This window comes from Heterodontus francisci, chromosome 8 (genome assembly GCF_036365525.1).
Source record: "Heterodontus francisci isolate sHetFra1 chromosome 8, sHetFra1.hap1, whole genome shotgun sequence".
Classification (NCBI taxonomy): Eukaryota; Metazoa; Chordata; class Chondrichthyes; order Heterodontiformes; family Heterodontidae; genus Heterodontus; species Heterodontus francisci.
Window position 1 is genome coordinate 16,081,130 of NC_090378.1, and position 25,041 is coordinate 16,106,170.

Genomic DNA, 25,041 nt, shown 5'->3' on the forward strand with positions numbered 1-25,041 from the left:
CTCTTGTACATCCCTGATTTTCACTGCCCCACCATTGGCAGTCGTGCTTTCAGTTGTCTGGGCCCTAAGCTCTGGAATTCCCTCCATCTCTCAACCTCTCTCTCCTCCTTTAGAACATTCCTTAAAACCTACCTCTTTCACCAATCTTTTGGTCACCTGTCCTAATATCTCGAAATGAGGCTCATGTCAAATTTTGTTTGATCATGTTTCCGTGAAGTGCCTTAAGATGTTTTACTACGTTAATGGTGCTATATAAATGCAAGTTGCTGTAGAATGCAAAAAAAAGACTTCTTCAAAGACATGGGGGTGGGGTGCGTGGATTTTCCACTTAAGCAGTTAAAACATATTAGCATGTATTGGCTAACTGCAGATCCAGCCTATCATTTTCCATTCATAAATTCTAAAAGTTGCAGACTGGGCATGCTCAGTGTCCTGACCTAAATTCCCCGTGTGCACAGGGAATACCAAAGTGGAAAGTCTCCCCTATTATTTGTAAGAAGCATTCCCTAACACCCATCTGCCTGGGTGCCATTCCATTCCATTTGATGAGCTTGACATCTCCGATGGGTTATAGACTGTCATGTCGCAATATATCTTCCAACCCTAAATGTAAATTGCAGATGTATTTGTGTGGGACAGTCACTGCTTCAATTGTCTCTGTCCTGGAAATCTAAGTGTAGGGCCCTGATTCTTTGCAGTCCTTTTGACAGACAGCTCTAGTCTGTAGCCAGGACCTTGTGCTTTGTATTCGAAAGCCTTCATCAGTCATTCTGAAGCTGGTGTGATAGAAAAGGGCAGAGGTCAGTCTGATGTTAGAATAAGAGGAGTGTCTTTGCTGTTTTTGGTATAGGGAGAATGGGAAAATCTGAAATTTGTAGTTAAGGAAAGCACATAAGATACGTTACTTGCTTTAAAAGCTTGGAAGTTGTAGTGTAGTGATTATGGTCCTGGGTTCACAGTTCAAATCCCACTGTGGCAAATTAAAAGAAGAATGGGAAATTAAATTCAGTGAAATTCTGGTCTTCTGCGGTAAAATAACAATCTCGTATAGACCCAACTGGTTCGCTAATATCCTTCAGAAAAGGCAACCTTCCTACCTGGTGTGACTCCAGTCCCAGAATACATGGTGGACTCTTAACTAGGCAGAAGAAATTAATAGGCCCTAGCCCATAACTTCAGAGTATATATATGTTTTAATAGACACACTAGGGTTGTAGGGAGTGCTTACAGGAGTGATTTAACATGATGAACTGAGGGAAAATATCTAGTGTGAAAACCCGATGAGATTGGCAGGCTATTAGGCTATGGGGGCATCACAACCAATGTTGTTCTCAGTCAATGCCCAGACATGCGCACTTTCCAGTAGACAGTGGTAAAGAGTAGAAAGGCCAGTTGATTTTCTCCCTAATTCAAGGGCTCAGAGGCCAATTGCAATATCCTGACTATCCATCTGATTGAAATCATCACAGAGAAGCGATGAAACCTGAAACATTCTGGTCTGTGTAACTTTGGGGGCGAGGGTTTGAGATTTCTGCCACCCTTTGTGTGAAGTACTGCCTGGTTTCCCTCCTGATTGATACAGCTCTGATTTGAAGCTTAATGCCCCCTTGTTCTGGATTCCTACAGCAGAGGAAATGAACCATCTACCATATCACATCCTTTTATCATTTGAAGCACCTCGGTCAATCTTCTAAACTGAAGGGAATATAAGCCTGGTTTATGCTACACATAATTACTCAGCACTACTCATAATTTAACCCTTTAAGCCCCAAAATGGAAAGATAGGAAATTTCTGTTTCTTGCTGTCAGAGAATGTTTTTTCTATTACACAGAATGTGCTGCACTTGATCTAACTTCTCTACGCTGGTGTTCATGCTCCACACGGGCCTCCTCCCACCCTTCTTCATCTAACCACATCAACATGTCCTTCTATCCCTTTCTCAATCATGTGCTTTGAGGGGTGACCTGATCGAGGACTTGAAGATTATGAAAGGATTTGATAAGGTTGATTTAGAGAAGTTGTTACCACTTGTAGAGGAGACCAAAACCAGGGATCATAAATGTGATAGACACTAATAAATTAAATACGAATTCTTTAACCAGAGAATGGTTTGAATGTGCAACTCGCTACCATGTGGAATAGTTAAGGGGAATCGCACAGACACAATTAAGGGGAAGCTAGATAAACACGAGAGAGAAAGGAATAGAAGGGTTCTGCTGATAGAGCGAGATGAAGTAGGGTGGGAGGAGGCATGGATCAGTTGGGCTGAATGGCCTTTTTCTGTGCTGTACATTCTATGCAATCTATGCTTATCTAGCTTCCCTTTAAATGCATCTATGCTATTCACCTCAACTACTCCTCGTGTTCGCAAATTCCACATTCAGACCACTCTCTGGGTAAGTCCCCATCGGATTTATTAATGACCATGTTATATTTATATTTCTCACCCACAAGTGAGAACATCTCTATGTCTACCCTATCGAACAAATGAATTAGGAGTGGAAGTAGGCCATTCGGCCCCTCTAGCCTGCTCTGCCATTCAATAAGATCATGGCTGATCTGTTTGTGTCTCAAATTCCACACTCTCATCGACCCCCAATAACCTTTGATTCCCTTGCCTAACAAAAATCTATCTACCTCCGACTTAAAAATATTCAGAGACCCCGCCTCCACCACCTTCTGAGGCTGAGACTTCCAAAGTCACACAACCCTCAGAGAAAAAATTTCTCCTCATCGCTGTCCTAAAAGGGTATCCCCTAATTTTAAAACAGTGCACCCTAGTTCTGGACTCACCCACAAGAGGAAACATCCTTTCCACGTCCACCTTGTTAAGATCGTTCAGGATCTTATAAACTTCAATCAAGTCTCCCCTCACTTCTAAACTCCAGTGAAAACAAGCCCAGTCTGTCCAACCTTTCCTCATTCCGGATATCAATCTAGAAACCTCCTCTGAACTGCCTCCAACACATTCACATCCTTCCTTAAATAAGGAGACCAAAACTGCATCAAGCCCCTTCATAATTTTAAAGACTTCTATTAGGTCACCCTCAGTCTTCTGTTTTCTAGAGAAAAGAATCCCAGCCTGTTCAATCTTTACTGATAGGTATACATTACTCTAGAAATAAATCCCAGTGCTGTTTTTTAAATTGCCTTATTAACCTGTGTCACTACTTTTAGTGATTTAAATATCTGCACCCCTAAATCCTTTTGGTCCTCTACTCCATTTAAGCACTTATTTTCCAAGGATTACGTGGTTTCCTTATTCTTCCCATCAAAATGTACCACCTCACTCTTATCTGTATTGAAGTTCATTTGTCAATTACACTCCCATCCTGCATCCGCAAATTTTTGAAATTGTACTTCCAATTCCCGAGTCCAAATTGTTTACGTAAATGGTCAACAACAGTGGTCCCAGCACCAATCCTTGTGGAACACCACTTTCCCTCTTTTTCCACTTCCCACCTTTTGCTAGTCTGAGTAACTACCTTGAACTCCGACTCTCTGGTTTCTGTTTTTTAGATACCTTGCGATCTATTCTGCTACTTGTCCAATGGCTCCACATGTTTTCACCTTAGTCATGAGTCTACTATGCAATACATTATCAAAGGCCTTTTGGAAATCCAGATATATTATGTCAACTACATTACCCTTATCTACCTTTACTGTTACTTCTTAGAATTCAGTCAGGTTGGTCAAGCATGACCTTCCTTTTTAGAATCCTTACTGACCACTCTTTATTATATTTTCAGTAGTTTAGTTTAGTTTAGAGATACAGCACTGAAACAGGCCCTTCGGCCCACCGAGTCTGTGCCGACCATCAACCACCCATTTATACTAATCCTACACTAATCCCATATTCCTACCACATCCCCACCTGTCCCTATATTTCCCTACCACCTACCTATACTAGTGGCAATTTATAATGGCCAATTTACCTACCAACCAGCAAGTCTTTTGGCTTGTGGGAGGAAACCGGAGCACCCGGAGAAAACCCACGCAGACACAGGGAGAACTTGCAAACTCCACACAGGCAGTACCCAGAATTGAACCCAGGTCACTGGAGCTGTGAGGCTGCGGTGCTAACCACTGCGCCACTGTGCCGCCTATCTAGATGTTTTTCTATTGCATCTTTGAGTAGGAACATAGGAAATAGAAGCAGGAGTAGGCCATTTGGCCCCGTGAGCCTGCTCCACCATTCAACTCGTTCATGGCTGATCTTCTACCTCAATGCCATTTTCCTGCACTATCCTCATATCCCTTGATATCTTTACTATCTATAGAAACATAATAAGTAAGCATTCCATTACGTATCCTACCACCAATGTTAAAGGACCGGGACTGATGTCCTATGGGGAGTATTTGCTAGAGTGGTTGGGGAGGGTTTAAACTAAAATGGCAGGGAACCTTTGCAAGGAGTTAGAGGAGGGGGATCAAAGACAAGAATAAAAGACAGTAAGGGGAAAAAGAAAAGTGATAGGAAGAGAAATCAAAGGCCAGAATCAAACAGAGCCACAGTGAAAATAGTGGGAAGGGGACAAATAATGTTTACAAAGACATGCCTTAAGGCTTTGTGGAGCATTCGCAATAAAGTGGGTGAATTAATCGCGCAAACAGATGTTAATGGGTATGATATAGTCGGGATTACGGAGACATGGCTGCAAAGTGACCAGGGATGGGAAATGAACATTCAGGGATATTCAGTATTTAGGAAGGACAGACAAGAAACAAAAGGCAGTGGAGTTGCGTTAATTTCCTCTTTAACCAGCAATGCAATAGTGAGGAAAGATATTAGCTCTGACGATATGGAATCTGTATGGGTAGAGCTGAGAAACACTAAGGAGCAAAAAACGTTAGTGGGGGTTGTATATAGACCCCCAAACTGTAGTGGTGATGTTGGGAATGGCATTAAACGGAAAATTAGAGAGGCATGCGATAAAGGAACATCTGTAATTATGGGTGATTTTAATCTGCATATAGATTGGGCAAATCAAATTAGTCACAATACCGTAGGGGAGGAATTCTTGGAGTGTATATGGGATGGTTTTCTGGACCAATACGTTGAGGAACTAACTAGAGAACAGGCCATCCTAGACTGGGTATTGTGTAATGAGAGAGGAATAATTGACGATCTAGTGGTGCGAGACCCCTTGGGGACGAGCGACCATAATATGATAGAATTCTTCAAGATGGAGAGTGACGGAGTTGATTCTGAGACTAGGGTCCTGAATCTTGGTAAAGGAAACTACGACGGTATGAGGCACGAGCTGGCCATGACAGATTGGGAAACATTACTTAAAGAGATGAGGGTGGATAGGCAATGGCAAACATTTAAAGAGCGCATGGATGAACTGCAACAATTGTTTATCCCTGTCTGGTGCAAAAGTAAAACGGGAAAGGTAGCCAAACCATGGCTTACAAGGGAAATTACAGATAGCATTAAATCCAAGGAAGAGGCATATAAATTTGCCAGGAAAAACAAGAGATCTAAGGATTGGGAGCAGTTTAGAATTCAGCAAAGGAGGACCAAGGGATTGATTAAGAAGGGGAAAATAGAGTACGAGAGCAAGCTTGTGGGGAACATAAAAACTGACTGCAAAAGTTTCTATAGGTATGTGAAGAGAAAAAGATTGGTGAAGACAAATGTGGGTCCCTTACAGTCAGAAACAGGGGAATTTATTATGGGGAATAAAGAAATGGCTGACCAACTAAATACATACTTCGGTTCTGTCTTGACAAAGGAGGACACAAATATCATACCAGAAATGTTGGGGAATACAGGGTTTAGTGAGAGAGAGGAACTGAAGGAAATCAGTATTAGTAGAGAAATGGTTTTGGGGCAATTGATGGGATTGAAGGCCAATAAATCCCCAGGGCCTGATGGTATGCATCCCAGAGTACTTAAGGAAGTGCCCCTAGAAATAGTGGTTGCATTGGTGGTCATCTTCCAAGATTCTATAGAGTCTGGAACAGTTCCTACAGATTGGAGGGTAGCTAATGTAACTCCACTATTTAAAAAGGAATTATAGACCAGTCAGCCAGACGTCGGTAGTGGGGAAAATTCTGGAGTCCATTATCAAAGATTTTATAGCAGAGCATTCAGAGAACACTTGTAGAATCGGGCAGAGTCAGCCTGGATTTATGAAAGGTAAATCATGCTTGACAAATCTAATAGAATTCTTCGAAGATGTAACTAGTAGAGTTGATGAGGGGGAGCCAGTGGATGTGGTTTATTTGGACTTTCAGAAGGCTTTCGACAAAGTCCCACATAAGAGATTAACATGTAAAATTTAAGCGCATGGGATTGGGGGTTGTGTATTGTGATAGATAGAAAATTGGTTGGCTGACAGGAAACAAAGAGTAGGGATAAATGGGTCTTTTTCTGAGTGGCAGGCAGTGACTAGTGGGGTACTGCAGGGATCGGTGCTAGGACCCCAGTATTCACAATATATATTAGTGATTTAGATGAGGGAACTAAATGTAATATCTCCAAATTTGCAGCTGACACAAAACTGGGTGGGAGGGTGAGTTGTGAGGAGGATGCAGAGAGGCTTCAGGGTGATTTGGGCAAGTTGAGTGAGCGGGCTAATGCATGGCAGATGCAGTATAATGTGGATAAATGTGAGGTTATCCACGTTGGTAGCAAAAACAGGAAGGCAGATTATTATCTGAATGGCTATAAACTGAGAGAGGGGAATATGCGGCGAGACCTGGGTGTTCTCGTACACCAGTCACTGAAGGTAAGCATGCAGGTACAACAGGCAGTAAAAAAGGCAAATGGTATGTTGGCCTTCATAGCGAGAGGATTCGAGCACAGGAGCAGGGATGTCTTGCTGCAATTATACAGGGCCTTGGTGAGGCCACACCTGGAATATTGTGTGCAGTTTTGGTCTCCTTATCTGAGGAAGGATGTTCTTGCTATAGAGGGAGTGCAGCAAAGGTTCACCAGATTCCTGGGATGGCGGGACTGACGTATGAGGAGAGATTGAGTCGGTTAGGATTATATTCGCTGGAGTTCAGAAGAGTGAGGAGGGAATCTCAGAAACCTATAAAATTCTAACAGGACTTGACAGGGTAGATGCAGGATGTTCCCGATGGTGGGGGAGTCCAGAACCAGGGGTCATGGTCTAAGGATACGGGGTAAATCTTTCAGGACTGAGATGAGGAGAAATTCCTTCATCTATAGAGAGGTGAGCCTGTGGAATTCGCTACCACAGAAAGCAGTTGAGGCCAAAACATTGTATGTTTTCAAGAAGGAGTTAGATATAGCTCTTGGGTCAAAAGGGATCAAAGGGTATGGGGAGAAAGCGGGAACAGGTTACGGAGTTGGATGATCAGCCATGATCATAATGAATGGCAGAGCAGGCTCGAAGGGCCGAATGGCCTACTCCTGCTCCTATTTTCTATGTTTCTATCTTAAGCTAATTGGTCTATAGTTCCCTGAACTTATTCTGTCACCCTTTATAAATACAGGAATCATATTAGCTGTCTGCCTGTCCTCTGGCACTATTTGTTTTCCTAATGAATTTATTTAGCTATATATAGTGCCTCTGTTATCTCTTCCCTAACTTCTTATACAGATGCGTCAATCCGGACCAGGGGTTTTATCCTCTCTAACTTTGATTAGTTTATCAATTTTCACCTCCCTATCCATCTGAAATGTCTTTCATTTTGATCACTTCTAATGTCACATCCTCCGGTAAATACTAAAGCAAAGTAATTATTGAATATTTCTGCCATTTTGCTGTCATTACGTGTGAGTTTAACACGTGTATCATTTAGTCTCCCTGGGTTGGATTTTGTAATCCTGCTGCCGAGGGTGGAACATGGCAGCCGTCCCCCTCGGGACCCGCGCTGCCGCGATTATGTGGCGGGCGGACATTTTACATATTAACAACAGCTGATTCTGCCAGTCATGTAGTGGGGGGGCGGGGGCTGCCTCGGCAGCGCCGTTCACAACATCACCCGGTGAAGGAGCAGGTGCAGACGCCATTTTTAATAAGCGACCAGCCCTGCAAACAGTACAACATAATGTAGAGTTCATTGCTCCGCCGCCCCCCCCCCCCTTACCCATAAGAGTGCAGAGTTCACCCCTCCCCCCCATCAGAGTGCAGAGTTCACCCCTTCCCCCCCCCAATCAGTGCAGATTTCACCCCTCCCCCCCCCATCAGAGTGCAGAGTTCACCCCTCCCCCCCCAATCAGAGTGCAGAGTTCACCCCTCCCCCCCCCCCAGAGTGCAGAGTTCACCCCTTCCCCCCCCCATCAGTGTGCAGAGTTCACCCCTCCCCCCCCCCCCATCAGAGTGCAGAGTTCACCCCTCCCCCCCCAGAGTGCAGAGTTCACCCCTCCCCCCCCCCCCAGAGTGCAGAGTTCACCCCTTCCCCCCCCCATCAGTGTGCAGAGTTCACCCCTTCCCCCCCCAATCAGTGCAGAGTTCACCCCTTCCCCCCAATCAGTGCAGAGTTCCCCCTTCCCCCCCCATCAGAGTGCAGAGTTCACCCCTTCTCCCCCCCATCAGAGTGCAGAGTTCACCCCTTCCCCCCCCGCATCAGAGTGCAGAGTTCACCCCTTCCCCCCCACCCCATCAGAGCGCAGCATTCACCCCTCCCCCCCATCAGTGCAGAGTTCACCCCTTCCCCCCGCCCAATCAGTGCAGAGTTCACCCCCCCAATCAGTGCAGTGTTCTCCCCTTCCCCCACCCCGGAGTGCAAAGTTCACCCCTCCCCCCACCCCATCAGAGCGCAGAGTTCACCCCTCCCCCCACCTCTCCCGAGTGCAATGTTCACCCCTTCCCCACCCCATCTGAGCACAGAGTTCACCCCTCCCCCCCATCAGAGTGCAGAGTTCACCCCTTCCCCCCCCATCAGAGTGCAGAGTTCACCCCTTCCCCCCCCAATCAGAGTGCAGAGTTCACCCCTTCCCCCCGCTCCAGAGTGCAGAGTTCACCCCTTTCCCCCGCCCAATCAGTGCAGAGTTCACCCCTCCCCCCCTAACACTGCAGAGTTCACCCCCCCAATCAGTGCAGAGTTCTCCCCTTCCCCCACCCCAGAGTGCAAAGTTCACCCCTCCCCCCACCCCATCAGAGCGCAGCATTCACCCCTCCCCGCCATCAGAGTGCAGAGTTCACCCCTCCCCCCCCAATCAGTGCAGCGTTCACACCCTCCCCCCCCAATCAGTGCAGAGTTCACCCCTCCCCCACCCCATCAGAGTGCAAAGTTCACCTCTTCCCCATCTCGGTGGCGCCAGCTTTTCCTGGATGGGAAAGTGAAGGTGCATGAGTGCCACATGTCATGCTGAAGATCGGGAACTGATGCTTAGATCGCTGCGGTTTGCATTTTAATTCATGCAAATATGTTATTTAAATATGCAAACTCGGGTCCCGTCAAAGTGTGGCAGAGTAGCCGCCCAGACCTGCCCTGCCACTGGGAAGATCAGGCCCAGCAATCCCAGCGTCGGGTTCTGCATAGGCCACTGCCGCTCCAATTCTCCGGCCCCCTCCGCCATGGAACCCAACATCAGACTAGAAACAAAATCCAGCCCCCTGTGCCTATCCTGATTTTTTTGTTGTTGTTCATGTATCTGTGGAACACTTTACTATTTCTTTTTACATTCCTTCATAATTGTATTCTTTAATTTTTCTTTGCCTTTCTAATTTTTTTTACTTTCCTGTTTTCTTTTTGTCATCCTCTGCTTTATTGGCTATGTACTTGGTGTATGCGTTTTTCTTTAGTTTCAACGTTGCCCATATCTCTCTCGTCATCCATGGTGTGAAATTAGTGGCTATTTATTTTTCAGTAAATGTTTCTCGTTTATTTTCCCTATTTCCATTTTCATCCAGTTTTTTTCCCCAATTTATTATTTTAGTCTCTTATGGCCTATCTTACTTATGTCCTTCTCAGTCTTTATTTTAAACCTTATTATGTTTTGATCACTATTGCCTAGATGTTCTCTACTTCTGCATTGATATCTACTTGCACTTCGGTAAATTGTCAGCCATGGCTCAGTTGTAGCACCCTTGCCTCTAAGTCAGGGGTCGTGGGTTGCATTCCAGGGACTTGAGCACAAAATCTAGGCTGACACTCCTGTGCAGTGCTGAGGAGTGCTGCACTGTTGGAAGTGCTGTCTTTCAGATGAGATATTAAAACCAAGGACCTGTCTGCCTTTGCAGTCGAGCATAAAAAATCCTAAGGCACTATTTTCAAGAAGAGCAGGGGTGTTATTCCTAATGTCCTAGCGATGTATCCCTCAACCAAAGCAGTACAGCAGATTTTCTGGTCATTATCTCACTGCTGTTTGTGGGAGCTTGCTGTGCACAAATTAGTTGCCGTTTTTCCTACATTACAACAGTGACTACACTTCAAAAGTACTTAATTGACTGTAAAGTGCTTTGGGACATCCTGATGTCATGAAAGGCACTTTATAAATGCAAATGCTTTCTTTTATCGTGAATTTCACGCAAACAAACCATCACAAGTTGCTTTACAAGAGGTGTGAACACCAAGCAGGGCGTTGGAGAGAAGTTTCGAAAGTTGAAAATCAAAAGAGCAATTCTTGAAATGGGTTTTGAGATAGTGAGAGGAGGTAGTGAGGCGCAGAGGTTTAAGAGGAGAGTCCCAGATTGCAGGAGAAAGGTGGCTGAAGGCTCTGCTACCATTTGTAAAGCAGAGGGATAACACCCACAGTCGACTGGAGTCAGGAGAGAGGAGGGTACATGCAGAGATGAAGAGGTGGACCGAATGTGAAGATATAGTGGAGTGAGACAATAGAGGGGTTTCTAAACAGGAGCAAGGAATTTGAAGTCAATTCATGAGGGAACAGAAAGCTCTGATGAAAGGTCATAGACCTGAAACGTTAACTCTGCTTCTCTCGACACAGATGCTGCCGGACCTGCTAAGTATTCCCAGCACTTTCTGTTTTTATTTCAGAAAGCTAGTGGAGTTTGGGGAACACATCTGCGCCTTCAGTTTGGATAATGAAGCAATACTGCCATCATACAAACATCCATGATATAGTACCTCATCACAAAGGAATATTGTTGGAATTTTTTTCTTTTAAAAAATCAATCCTATAACTGAGTTTCATTGTTCAGGTACAGTAGTATGGTGGTTATGCAACTGGACTACTATTCTAGGGGCCTGGATTATTAATTCAGTGAGCGTAAGTTCAAATGCTAACATGGCAGCTTGATGATTTGAATCTGGAAATAACAATGTTGGTATCAGCAAAATGACCATGAAGCTGTCGGACTGTCATTAAAACCCAACTGGTTCAACAGTGTCCTTTGAGAAACCTGCCCTCCTTACATGCTCTGGCCTAGATATGACTCCTGTCCCAAACCAAGGCACTTGGCTGTTAAGTGCCTTCTCAATTGGTCTAGCAAGTCACTCAGTTAAGGATAATAAATTCCAGCCATGCCCACATTCTGAGAACAAATAATGAATAAACAGGTTATGTTTACCAAATTATATTAATTCTTTTATAGTTGTATTTCTGTGCTCCGGTGAGTAGAAATGTTCTGCTTAGTGTTTGAGTTGGCTGATCACAGTACCGGAGAATTAGTCATGGATGAAGACAAACTGAGTCATAGAGAGATACAGCACTGAAACAGGCCCTTCGGCCCACTGAGTCTGTGCTGACCATCAACCACCCAATTATACTAATCCTACATTAATCCCATATTCCCTACCCACATCCCCACAATTCTCCTACCACCTACCTACACTAGGGGCAATTTATAATGGCCAATTTACCTATCAACGTGCAAGTCTTTGGCTGTGGGAGCAAACTGGAGCACCTAACAGAAACCCACGCGGTCACAGGGAGAACTTGCAAACTCCATACAAGCAGTACCCAGAACCGAACCCAGGTCACTGGAGTTGTGAGGCTGCGGTGCTAACCACTGCGCCGCCCCTTGTCTGAACTTCATTTTAAACTCTTAAATTTTGGGGTATCATAGTGTTAAGGTCAGACTTTGGGGTGTCTGGTCATTTTCTTCATCAAGCACTAGTCAATCTGTCATCTTCAGAATTAAGGAGGACTTCTATGCACTGACTGACAGTAACACAGCAGAAATCCAACTAAAAGAAAGCCCTAAACTGCAGGCATCTCCATAGTGTCTGAGTGCCATGATACACATACCAACATGTGGAAATGACCTGCAGGAAAAGACCAGCAGGTCCATCAGGCCTGCCCCACACTCATGATGACTGGAGCATTATGGCTCGACATTTCCTGTCCCCTCTCCCCACCACCCACTATCAGCCATGTAATCTTCTGGGAGAGGCAAAACAACCAGGAAAAAAAAGGGCCAAATAAAGGTGCGAGAAACTCTGGCAATTCCTCACTGACCCCATCAGGCAATCGAAACCAGTCCTGGAGATCACATTAGCCATTTTCTTCCGACCCCTCTTAAAGGTGGTAACTCTTTGCCTGTGGCACTGTATCTCAGCATCAACCGCCCTCCTGTGCCTCATACGAGTGGCCATTATTGCCACATGGGTCTTGGTAGTCAGTGTCGGCCAGCCATTCTAAACCTGACCTGACCCCTCAACTAACCTGCAGGCGAACTCAGTTCCAGCATGAGTCACTGGACTTCAATTAGTTTGACCCCTGTCTGGACCAGGGCTACTGAGGACAATTATAATTCCAGCCGCCCCCCCCACCACAGCCCCCCCAACTCTTGACCATTACTGTCATCCGAGCTGAGAACAGTGTGGATCAGGTAAAGAAAGAACTTAAATTTATATAGTGCCTTTCACAACCTCAGGACATTAGAAATCTACTTTACAGACAATTAAAAACTTTTAAAGTGTGGTCACTATTGTAATGTAGGAAAAACAACAGCCAATTTGAGCACAGCAGGCAACCACATAAAGCAATGAGGCAATGACCAAATAATCTGTTTTTAAGTGATGTTTGCTGAGGGTTTAAATATTGGCCAGGAGACTGGGAGGAACTCCACTGGAAGTGCTGTGGGTTCTTTTCCATGTACCTGAGAGTGCAGACAGGGCCTCAGTCTACATCCCATCCAAAAGCCCAGCATCTCTGACTACACTTAAGTGTCAGCCTAGATTCTGTGCTCATAATTCTGGAGTGGGACTTGAACCCACAACCTTTTGGCTTAGAGGTAAAGGTCCTGCACACTGAGCCACCTATGATACCAAATCTAAGGGTCACCGAGTCATCAGGGGAGCTCCTGCCTGGCCTCAAGACTTGAACAATTCACACATGGACAGAATACTTCCACAAGAGTAAGAACCACTCTTAACGGAGCACAAATTGTTGACCTGATGATAAAGGAAGCCATTGGCCAATATCATGTAGGTACCACTGCAGTCCCATACCCAGTAGATTCAAGTAGCCATTAGCTGCCTCACTGTTTCATCATCTGATAATGATTCCATGGCTGCTGGGGGTGGGGTTAGTAAATGTCTAGTCATGATGCTCCAGACATCATAAGCATGCAGCAGACATGAACCAGCTTCTCTTTTCCTGTGTCATTTACATCAAAACTTATAAACGACTTATTACACAAATACCAATGTGGCATAAGTTGGCCTGAATTGATGCTGTGTGAATATAATGTATACACTTTTAACAGATTCATGTGGAATCCCTTTGTCTCTATTTAAATTGAGATGCTAACCAAGAAATGTTCATACACGAATAATCGGACTGGATAATTTCCAGGACCCTGCATTTCTTTAATGCCTTGTGGCTTACCGCAATATGCAAATTCTTCCTCCATCTCCAGTACTAGCTAGTCTTCTTTGGCATTGCTCATGGTGTCTGGGGTCTGGAGCTTGGCTGCGATGTTTAATGCTACACCTGACCCTTTAAGACTGCTCAAGAGCTTGCAGTCTAACTAGTACGTCTCCCGGTCGTCTGGAGGCTAATTGCTGATAAAAGTTTCTGTAGGTTGGTGGCTGCTTGTAAATCTCTGCCTCCTGTCCTTGAGGATGATGGGGAGGGGAAGAGGGGGGGTGCGGTGCAGATTATCATAAATCAGAGAAACCAGCTCAAAGTGAATAGTTTTTTTATTATAGACTTTATTTTCCAAAGGTTATTTTGCAATTTTAACAAGTGACACTTAAAGTATGATGTAAGAAATGAGACAGGCGAAAATTACACGTGTAATTTTTATGCGCGTAGATATCATAATTTCTTCGGTACATATTCCCTTGAGTATAGAAGATCTAACTGAGGTGTTTAAGATGACCAAAGGATTTGCTAGAGTAGATAGTGAGAAACTATTTCCTCTGGTGGGGAAGTTCAGAAAAAAGGGTTTGATCTTGAAATTAGAGCCAGGCTATTCAGGGGGGATATCAGGCAGCACTTCACACAATGGTTCGTGGAAATATGGAACAGCGTCCCCCCCCCCCCCAAAAAGCTGTTGAGCCTGGGGGCGGGGGGAATTCAATTGAAAATTTTAAAAATGAGATTGACAGATTTTTGTTTGGAATTGCATTTAGTCAAGATAGAAATAAGCCACGATCTGATTGAATGGTGCATCACCCTCGAGGGGCTGACGTGCCTCCTCCTGTTCCCATAAGAATGTTTCGAGCTCTGTGAAACTAGGGAAAAAGAACTGATCATTCCAAGCAGCCACCAGGGCCAATTATGAACTAGAAAAGTACTGTACTCTTTATACACAAGTTGTAATTCCCCTGTCAATTGGATCTGCCTAGTTAGCCAAACTGATTGTCTGGAATATATTGAAATTAGCCTATTGCCAGTGCACATTGATATTCCCTTTAGATTCACAGTTGATTGGAATATGACCTCAATTTAAATTGGTCTTGGGCTTCATGTCGGTGAAGCATCAGAGTAACGTGCACAGCTGAAAGTTAAGATTTCCTGACATGTCAGTTAACTGATCATAGCTAGTGGAGTTATGTTCAGATGCAAAGGCTATTTTAGAAAACTGATGTAAAAGGGCAGTGACATGGGCCTGGTAGGAATGTTAAGCCTGGTACAGATTGGTGTCTCACTGCTGCTGTTCATTTCTGTCATGACACCAGTCCACTTAATGGGTAACAAAGTCATAAGACGTCAGCAGATTATTTACAAATGTTTGTATTCTGGAACGTAACATTTGTTCTGTACTTTGGCTCCCTCTGGCAAAACTTCAACTTTAAAATTCTCATCCTCATAGTCAAATCCCACCACTGCCTTGGCCCTCCCTATGTTTATAACCTCCTCCAGCCCTACGCCCACTGAGAACTCTGCTTTCCTCCAATTCTCAGCATCCCCGATTTCCTTCGCCCCATCTTTGGTGGCCATGCCTTCAACCACCTCAGCCCTCCACTCTGAAATTCCCTCCCTAGGCCTCTCTCTCTTTTAAGATGCTCCTCAAAAACATTCACGTTGACCAAGCTTTTGCTCACCCATCCTAAAATCCCCTTGTGGTGCAGTAACATATTTTGTCTGATTACGCTCCTGTAAAGCGCCTTGAGACATTTTACAACATTGGAGGTATTATAGAATTGCAAGTTAAGTTGTTGTTGTAGTCTCCACAAATGGCTCCTTTAAAGCTTAGATTGAGTACTAGAAGTTTTGGCAAAAAGGCCATTTATTTGTGATTAGTCATCCCAACCTTGAGACTTCCGTTTGGCCTGTTGAAGAAGTTAACTTCTCCTAGGTTTTTGGTTCCACAAGCCATCTCCAGCTTCCGCTGCCCCCCGCCCCCCACCCAATCCAAGTGACTGCTCTTCGTCTGTGAGTCAAGATATTGTACGCTAGTAGGTTACTCGCCTAAAGAGGGCATCACAGTCAACCATGATCCTTTGTCAACTGATGTCCTAATACGCTCACTTTCCATCAGGAGTCATTGAATAGTGATCAGCAGTGGGAGTCCCCGCCCCCATCCCTAGCTCAGCCCCGCAGAAACCAGTTGTGGCCTTTGTGCCACTTCTTGAGGTTAGCTAACTAAGCACAGACCTGCAATCATACCTGGAATCAAGTCAATATAGCTCAATTAAATATGCCTTTCATGCATTGATGCCCCAACCCAGAGTCTTGAGCACAGAATCCAGGCTAACACTTCAGTGCAGAGCTGGGGGAGAGCAACACTGTCGGAGGTGTCATCATTTGGATGAGAACCTAAAATCAAGGTCTCATCTGCCCACTCAGGTGGGCATACAAGACACACAACCCTATACAAAGAACAGCAGGGGAGTTCTCCCTGGTGTATTGGCCAATATTTATCCCTTAACCAACATTGCTAATGAAGGATTATCTGGTCAACGTTTATGCCTCAATTCAACTCCACCAAAACAGATTATCTAGACATTGATCTCACTCCTTGCTATGCACAAAAAAGCAGCTGCCTATAAAGCAACAGCTTGGTCTTAAAGTGCTCTGGGACATCCCGGGGAATGTGAAAGATTCTATATAAATGCAAGATTTTTCTTTCTTTAACTGGGACATTGAGAGAGGGACCTCAAATTGCAAGCTTGGCAAGAGGTAATATTCCTCAATGCAGAGCCGTCCTGTTCAGTATACAAGTCCAACACTTCAGAAAGATTTACAATGGAATTGCAAAAAACTCTGCTTTGTTACAAAATTTACTTTGGGGAGCAAACTATATTTGCCATTTTTAGAAAATAGGTTTGTCCAGATGAAATCAGAGTTCTGTACAGAAGGCCCAAAAGGATCAGCTTACGGGAAAAGGTAAGCTACGCACAAGTTTGCCTACAAAAGTGTAAAGTGTGGACAGTGGGATCACATAATGGTGATGATCTTAGGGACTGGTGCTAAGAACTGCCAACCTACCCCTGGAGCTTCTGAGACTGAAGGATAAGATCCTGAGTATAGGTACATTCACGAAGGAACGGGTATGAGAGAAAGCTAGCTAGAAATATAAAAGCAGATAGTAAGAGTTTCTATAGATATTTAACAAAGAAAAAAGTTAAAGTGAGCATTGGTCCTACGGAAAGTGAGTCTGGGGAATTAATCAGGGAAAAGGGAGATGGCATATGAATTGAACAGTATTTTGCATCGGTCTTCACAAGTAACATCCCAGTATTAGCTGTAAATCAGGAAATGGAAGGGAGGGAGGAATTCAAGAAAATGACAACCACCAGGGAAGTGGTACTGAACAAATTGTTGGAGCCGCGGGCTGACAAGTCCCCGGGTCCTGATGGTCTTCATCCTAGGGTCCTAAAAGAAGTGGCTAGTGAGATAGTTGATGCCAAAATTCCCTAGATTCGGGAAAGGTTCCATTAGATTGAAAAATAGCAACTGTAACTCCTTTATTCAAAAAGGGAGGGAGACAGAAAGCAGGAAACTACAGGCCAGTTAGCTTAATATCTGTCTTCGGGAAAACGTTAGAAGCTATTATTAAAGATGTTATAGAAAAATTCAAGGTAATCAGGCAGAGTCAACATGGTTTTGTGAAAAGAAAATCACGTTTAACCAATTTATTGAGTTCTTTAAAGAAGTAACATGTGCTGTGGATAAAGGGGAACCGGCAGATGTACTGTAGTTAGATTTCCAGAAGGCATTTGATAAGGTGCCACATCAAAGGTTATTGCGGAAAATAAAAGCTCATGGTGTAGGGGGTAACATATTAGACAGAAGATTGGCTAGCTAACAGGAAACAGAGAATAGGCATAAATTGGTCATTTTTTGATTGGCAAGATGTAACTAGTGGTGTGCTGCGGGGATCGGTGCTGGAGCCTCAACTTTTTACAGTTTATATAAATGACTTGGATGAAGGGACTGAAGGTATGGTTGCTAAATTTGCTGATAACACAAAGATAGGTATGAACAGGAGTTGTGAAGAGGACATAAGGAGGCTACAAAGGGATATGGATAGGTTAAGTGAGTGGGCAAAGATCTGGCAAGTGGAGTATGATGTTGGAAAATGTGAAATTCTCCATTTTGGCAGGAAGAATAAAAAAGCATATTATCTAAATGGTGAAAGATTGCAGAGCTCTGGGATCTGGGTATCCTGATGCATAAATCACGAAAGGTTAGTATGCAGGTTCAGCAAGTAATTAGGAAAGCTAATAGACTGCTATTGTTTATTGCGAGGGGAATTGAATACAAAAGTAGGGAGGTTATGCTTCAGTTATACAGGGCACTGGTAAGACCACATCTGGAGTACTGTGTATTGGTCTCCTTATTTAAGGAAGGATGTAAATGCGTTGAAAGCAGTTCAGAGAAAGTTTACTAGACTAATACCTGGAATGGGCGGGCTATCTTATGAGGAAACATTGTATCTGCTGGAGTTTAGAAGAGTAAGAGGTGACTTGATTGAAACATATAAGATCCTGAGGGGTCTTGGCAGGGTGGATGTGGAAAGGATGTTTCCCCTTGTGGGAGAATCTAGAACTTGGGGTCACTGTTTAAAAATAAAGGGTCGCCCATTTATGACAGATGAGGAGAAATTTTTTCTTTCAGAGGGTCGTGAGTCTTTGGAACTCTCTTCCTCAAAAGGCAGTGGAAGCAGAGTCTTTAAATATTTTTAAGGCAGAGGTAGATAAATTTTTGATAAGCAAGGGGGTGAAAGGTTATTGGGGGTAGGCGGGAATGTGGAGTTGAGGTTACAATCAGATCAGCCATGAATTTATTGAATGGCAGAGTAGGTTTGAGGGGCCGAGTGGCCTACTCCTGCTACTAATTCGAATGTAAGCTTTCAAAACATTAGGAATGATGATTTGGGGATGAGACTAGGGCAATTAGAAAGTTAATTAGCTTCTCCCGATGTAGATTGTCTAAGTGATTTTATTTTTGGTCCCATCTTGCTCTCTCCTACTGCCATACTGTCATACCCTATTCCAATGAGCTGAGTGCCAAGACTGTTAATTCTTTTCTCCAATAAGTCCCTAGCGATTTCCCCATTATACCTGAGGTGAGACAATCTTTTCTCTGGTACACCTGCTTAAATATCAAAAGTGAAGAATCACAGACATTAACCACATCCCACCATTATGTAATCTTAAGGTGCCGTGCTCTAGAAGAACATTGGCATTATGTAGCTATAATATTTTACAAGTCTTGAATATTGCATACACTTGCTGTAAAAATCCTACTTACTTGTTTCCCTGCAACAATTGTTTGGTCACTGTAAATTTGCATGCCTGATAATACTTTGTGTGTTAATAGGAATAACACCCTTATTGTTTGTATCTTTCCATGCATCGAGCAATGGCATGGGTGGTCTGCTAATATTTGCAGCAGCCATTCAAATAACATAGATTATCTCAAATTTGCCTAAGGTATCTCCCAGCTCTTCTACTGCGATTTTGGTCACATCGCTAAAATTTCCTGTTACTGCTAAACACCCATTCCTCCCTCCGTTTGCCTGTCTCTGCTCTGCCTCAGCCCATCTGCTGCTAAACCCTTACCCATGTATTTGTTCCCTCTAGATTTAATCATTCCAATGTTCTCTTGGCTGGACTCCCCATCTTCTACTCTCTGTAAACTTGAGCTCATCCAAAACTCTGCTGCCCACATCCTAACTCACACCAAGCCCCATTCACCCATCACCTATATTGGCTCCCAGTCCAGCAATACCTCGATTTTACAATTCTCATCTTGATGTTCGAATCGCTCCGTGGCCTCCTCCCTTCCTGACCCTGTAAACTCCTCCGGCCCTCCAACCCTCCAGGAACTCGGCATTCTTCCTAATCTGGTCTCTTCTGCATCTCCACTTCCTTCTTGGCTTTGCCTTTAGCTAAATCATAAGCTTTGGAATTCCCGTCCTAAATCTTTCTGCCTTGCGACCTCTCTCTCTCCTCCTATATTATGCTTAAAACCAAGCATTTGTTCACCTGTCCTAATATCTCCTCACTGACTCTGTGAAATTTTGTTTGATTACGTTCCTTTGAGGCACCCTGGGATGTTTCTAAAGATAATGTCCATGTGATCGCTTGCACGAGTTTCAATTGCTTGAGGGGTCAAAGAGGAATTTTATAGATTATCTTTCCCCCTTATTTACTCTGGGTTTTTCCTCTTTTGTTTGCTTCTCCCAAGAGATTCCAAGGCTTTTCCGCCCATCAGTTTCATATATTTGTACGTTCGTATTAAAGGCGCTGTACAATTGCAAGTTGTTGTTAGAACAATTTAGTACATCAAATTGTACAGTGGCGGCATGGGGTGGCACAGTGGTTAGCACTGCAGCCTCACAGCTCAAGCAACCCGGGTTCAATTCTGGGTACTGCCTGTGTGGAGTTTGCAAGTTCTCCCTGTGTCTGCGTGGGTTTCCTCCGGGTGCTCCGGTTTCCTCCCACATGCCAAAGACTTGCAGGTTGATAGGTTAATTGGCCATTATAAATTGCCCCTAGTATAGGTAGGTGGTAGGGAAATATAGGGACAGGTGGGGATGTGGTAGGAATATGGGATTAGTGTCGGATTAGTATAAATGGGCGGTTGATGGTCGGCACAGACTCGGTGGGCCGAAGGGCCTGTTTCAGTGCTGTATCTCTAAACTAAACAAAAAGGTGCCAGACAAACATTGCTATAAATTGCACAGTATTAATTAACGAACATGGTGAGGTTTGATCTGCTGCCTTCTCAAAAGATTAAACCCTGAAGCACTTAACATAAAATAAGTCATAATGATTTTTTAAAAATCTAGTCTCCCAGGTCAAAGCACATTTCAGAAATCTGTGAGCCAGAAATAGCCAATATTCTGGAAAGATTTTAAAATGGATACAATTGCCTCATCTGCACTTGGATCCTCTATGTTTTCATGTTTTATTATTTGGCTTAGTGGGTATCAGTCTTGCCTGGAGGGCAGATGGTTGTGAGTTCAAGTTCGACTTCAGGTCACATCACCCAAGTTGGCAATGTCAGTACAGTACTGAGGCAGCCCTACACTGTTGGAGGTGCCATCCTTCAGAAGAGATGTTAAACTGAGGCCCTGTCTGCTTTCAGGTGGCTGTAAAAGATCCCACAGCACTATCGCAGAGAAAAACAGGAAGAATCTCCCTCAACCAAAAACAGATTATCTGGTCATCCTCATCTTGCTGTTTGTGGGAGCTTGCTGTGCGCAAATTGAGCCGCCATTTCCTACATTACAACAGTAAGTACACTTCAAAAATCATTGGCTATAAAGCGCTTTGGGACGTGACAGGCGCTATATAATTGCAGGTTTTTCTTTTATTTTTTGCATTGCACAGGCGACTCCAGCCAAAAGACAGACAGAGAGAGAGAAAAAAAACCAACCCATCACGGATACTTTTCACTATCACTCGAGCCACCTCATGAGTCTCGGAGAGGTGACAGGAGTGTTTGGGCGAGTCCAAGAGCTGTCGAACCCCAAAGCTCGCCTGCAGGAGAAGCGGGTCGAACTTCACAGTGAAGCGCTGGTTTGGGGGCACGCAGCAAGGCGAGGAAATCGGCATGAAATGTACAGACAGGCTGCAACTTTGAAACCACGCTCATTGGAATCGCCTCTAAAGGTAACGGGAATCAGGGGGAAACCTCGTCTGGAAGAGCAAGGGGATTTGCCTGCTTTTACAGACTTAGGTGCCACACATGGAGTCGGGGGACGGTCTGCGACCTGATCCTCATCAAATAAGTGGGGAGCTGACACTGACAGCTGCTGTCCTCTTCGACATTAGGGGACATGTGTAGCACATTAGACACTAGTGTCTTCACCAGACAAAACACAAGTACATTTCCATCAGCTCAGTCTGACTTTCCAACCTTTAAACACCAACCTGAACCATTCACACGTGTGCGTGTATGGTTTTAATTCTGAACTCCTTTATTTTTCTCTTGCACAAAACGCAGTCTGCAATCTCTTACTGATACCAGCTTCTCTCTCCCTTCTCCGCTGTTCAAAATGGTTTTAAGTTGAGCTTACCTTCTGCAAGATGAGTTTCGTTTCCCTTAATGGATCTTCGGGGGCGGCGTACAGTAATCCAAAGAAGTTCTTCGACTGAAAAGGGAGCTGTTGTGCCGACTTCAACCACCACCGACCAGTCTCAAAGTCGTTTGGGTAAAATTACGTCTTCCCCCCGTAGCAAGTTTCCATAAAAGTCCCGTTCGCTCACCGTCTACCGCATTCCATGCGATCCGGGGCTTGGCTTCTTCAGCTGTTGCCTTTTAAATATGATTTCCTAGCACATGGATCCTCACGTCCTTCCTTATCGCCCTGGCGTTTCTAGCACTCGCTCCTGTCAGTGCAACTGAACCCCAAACTCACCTAACATTGCTGCTTAAACACTGCTCACGGGGACAAAGTCAAAAGTCCAACTGAGTCACACCAGCATCCCAAGCAATGATTGCAAAGAGCGAGCTTGCATTTATATAGCGTCTTTCGCGACCTCAGAAGGTCCCAAAGAGCTTCACATTTCATTTAAATAATTTTTTAGTGTAGTCACTGTTATAATGTAGGAAACACATGAGTTATTTTTTAAAATTTGTTTTGTAGGAGTCACTGGCAAGGCCAGCATTTATTGCCCATCCCTTGGACTGAGTGGCTTGGTAGGCCATTTCAGAGTCAACAATGTTGCTGTGGGTCTGGAGTCACATGTAGGCCAGACTGGATAAGGTCAGCTGATTTCTTTCCCTAAAGGGAATTAGTGAACTAGATGTTTCGTTTTATTCAACAATGGGTTTTGTTTCATTGTCAGCTTTTTTTTAAATTCCGGATTTATTAATTGAACTCAAATTTCACCACCTGCCATAGTGGGATTTGAACCCAATTCCCTACATTCCCAGACCCGCTGAGTGGTTCCAGCATTTCTTGTTTTTATTACACCATTAACATATTGTTTGCCTTTGCTCCTTGACCTTTTGGTCAGCCATGTGGCCTGGTCCAATCTAGACCTCCTTTGTTATCTCTTGCCCCACCCCCACCTCACTTTCTTATAACCTGTGACTTTTCTAATATTTGTCAGTTCCGATGAAGGGTCACTGACCCGAAACGTTAACTCTGCTTCTCTTTCCACAGATGCTGCCAAACCTGCTGAGTGGTTCCAGCATTTCTTGTTTTTATTTCAGATTTCCAGCATCCGCAGTATTTTGCATTTATCCCTACATCATTGGCCTGGGTTCTGGATTACTAGTCCAGTGCTGTTAACACAATGCCGCCACCACCTCCCCTGAAAAGTTGTGCACAGCAAGCTCCCACAAACAGTATTGAAATAAGGATGAGATAATTATTTTGAAAGTGAAGGTGATTGAATGGTGAATATTAATCAGGACACCAGGGAGAACTCTCCTGCTCTTCTTTGAAATAGTGCCAAGGGATTTCAGACATCCACCTGAGAGAGCATTTTATCCGAAATGCGCCACTTCTGACAGTGCAGCATTCCCTCAGTTGTGCACTGCAGTGTCAGTTTGGATTGGGTGCTCAAGGCTCTGGAGTGGGATGTAAACCCACATGCTTCTGACTCAGAGAGGAGAGTGCTACCACTGAACTAACACTTAATCAATGCTAGTTGCTGCCCCCAATATTGACACTAATGCTTAATGTGTTGGTATGACAATATGCTGACCATTTTTAAAAATTAATATCTAGATTTGTTAAGATCTGGAATGAACTGCCTGAAGAAGTGTGATGGAATACTCTCCACTTGCCTGGATGGGTGCAGCTCCAACAACACTCAAGACGCTCGACACCATCCAGGACAAAGCAGCCCGCTTGATTGGCACCCCATCTACAAATATTCACTCCCTCCACCACCGACACACAGTGGCAGCAGTGTGTACCATCTACAAGATGCACTGCAGCAATGCACCAAGGCTCCTTAGACAGCACCTTCCAAACCTGCGACCTCTACCAACTAGAAGGACAAGGGCATCAAATGCATGGGAACATCACCACCTGCAAGTTCCCCTCCAAGTCACACACCATCCTGACTTCGAACTATATCGCCGTTCCTTCACTGTCGCTGGGTCAAAATCCTGGAACTCCCATCCTAACAGCACTGTGGATCTACCTACCCCAAATGGACTGCAGCAGTTCAATAAGGCAGCTCACCACCACCTTCTCAAGGGCAATTAGGAATGGGCAATAAATGCTGGCCTGGCCAGCGATGCCCACATCCCATGAATGAATTTAAAAAAAGGTGGTGGAAGCAGATTCAATATACCTTTAAGAAGAGAATTGGATATATACTTGCAATGGAAAATGTTGCAGGGCTATGGGGAAAAGAGCAGGGAGAGTGGGACTAATTGGATAGCTCTTTCAAAGGGCTGGCACAAGTATGATGGGCTGAATGGCCTCCTTTTGTCTTTCAAAGACAGTATAAAACAGGTGATAATGGCTGAGCAGCCCTTGAAAACTACTCCTGATTTTTGTTTCTCTAGCAGTCAATGGAAGTGAAAGACTGGAGACCGAACCAATATATCACCTGTTTTACACTATCATCCAAAGTCAAAATCACCTCCAATGTGAGTAATTTGAAACAAGACCCGTGCTGGGTGTAGTGTGCTTGGGCAAAACAGGTCACTTTAGACCTATGGTTCTCAAAGCTCTCCACCACTGAGGTTTTCCATGTGTCATGTCCTAGTCTGGTATAGACTGACTGATAGAGATTTACCAGAATGATCTAAAAAAGTATGAATCCATTGTGGTGCCCAATAGGCACAAAAGGCATCAAGTGATCTGGTGGGCACCGCGTTTTCATGCTTAAGGAGCACCCAGTTGCCCACCAGAGCTCTAACACAGGGAAGCAAGTGGATACACCATTCAATCCTACCTATGTCAGTGGAGGGTTAACCCACCTAAAATAGTTTAACATCTGTGTTAAAATAGATGGCAAGGAAATGTCATCGCAATGTATTAAAGTGCTAGTATTGCTATTAACTATTGCTAGGCTACAGTCCTTTTACGTTTGCTTACAATAAATGTGTTATTTGTAAATACCCAACATAATGAGTCAGAATTCCTCTGGTTGCTGTGTGTAACGACATTGTAAGATGTGGTGTTGACTTACTCTCATCCTTATTGATCGTGAAACAGCTGGTCGCAACATTAGGCGATGGATCAATGAGCTCGCACAACAATGCATTGTCTACTGTTTGATACAGGGTATATAAATGGAGATAGTGTTAACTCGAGTTAACACAACAACAACAA

General features: G+C 44.2%; 2 protein-coding genes across 11 annotated transcripts in view; one reads left to right on the forward strand and one right to left on the reverse strand.

The window, feature by feature from the left end:
* The window catches only part of nexn (nexilin (F actin binding protein)), a 74,883-nt gene extending 52,689 nt beyond the window's left edge, over positions 1–22,194 (reverse strand). For 5 of the 9 annotated variants that reach the window (XM_068036671.1, XM_068036668.1, XM_068036666.1 and 2 more), the window contains exon 1: positions 21,817–22,193. The gene's annotated coding sequence lies outside the window, so the exon portion shown is untranslated. Of the gene's footprint in view, positions 1–21,816 lie in introns of all 9 variants that reach the window. The other 4 variants (XM_068036673.1, XM_068036667.1, XM_068036672.1 and 1 more) reach the window with 3 other exon arrangements.
* Positions 1–25,041, forward strand: part of LOC137372657 (uncharacterized) — a 43,929-nt gene that overhangs the window by 6,157 nt on the left and 12,731 nt on the right. The window contains exons 3-5 of one of the 2 annotated variants that reach the window (XM_068036675.1): positions 20,883–21,030; positions 21,099–21,409; positions 23,479–24,748. In XM_068036675.1, coding sequence (XP_067892776.1) covers positions 20,883–21,030; positions 21,099–21,409; positions 23,479–23,487 — 468 coding nt within the window. In that variant the 3' untranslated portion in view covers positions 23,488–24,748. Of the gene's footprint in view, positions 1–20,882; positions 21,031–21,098; positions 21,410–23,478; positions 24,749–25,041 lie in introns of those variants that run through there. The other variant, XM_068036674.1, reaches the window with a different exon arrangement.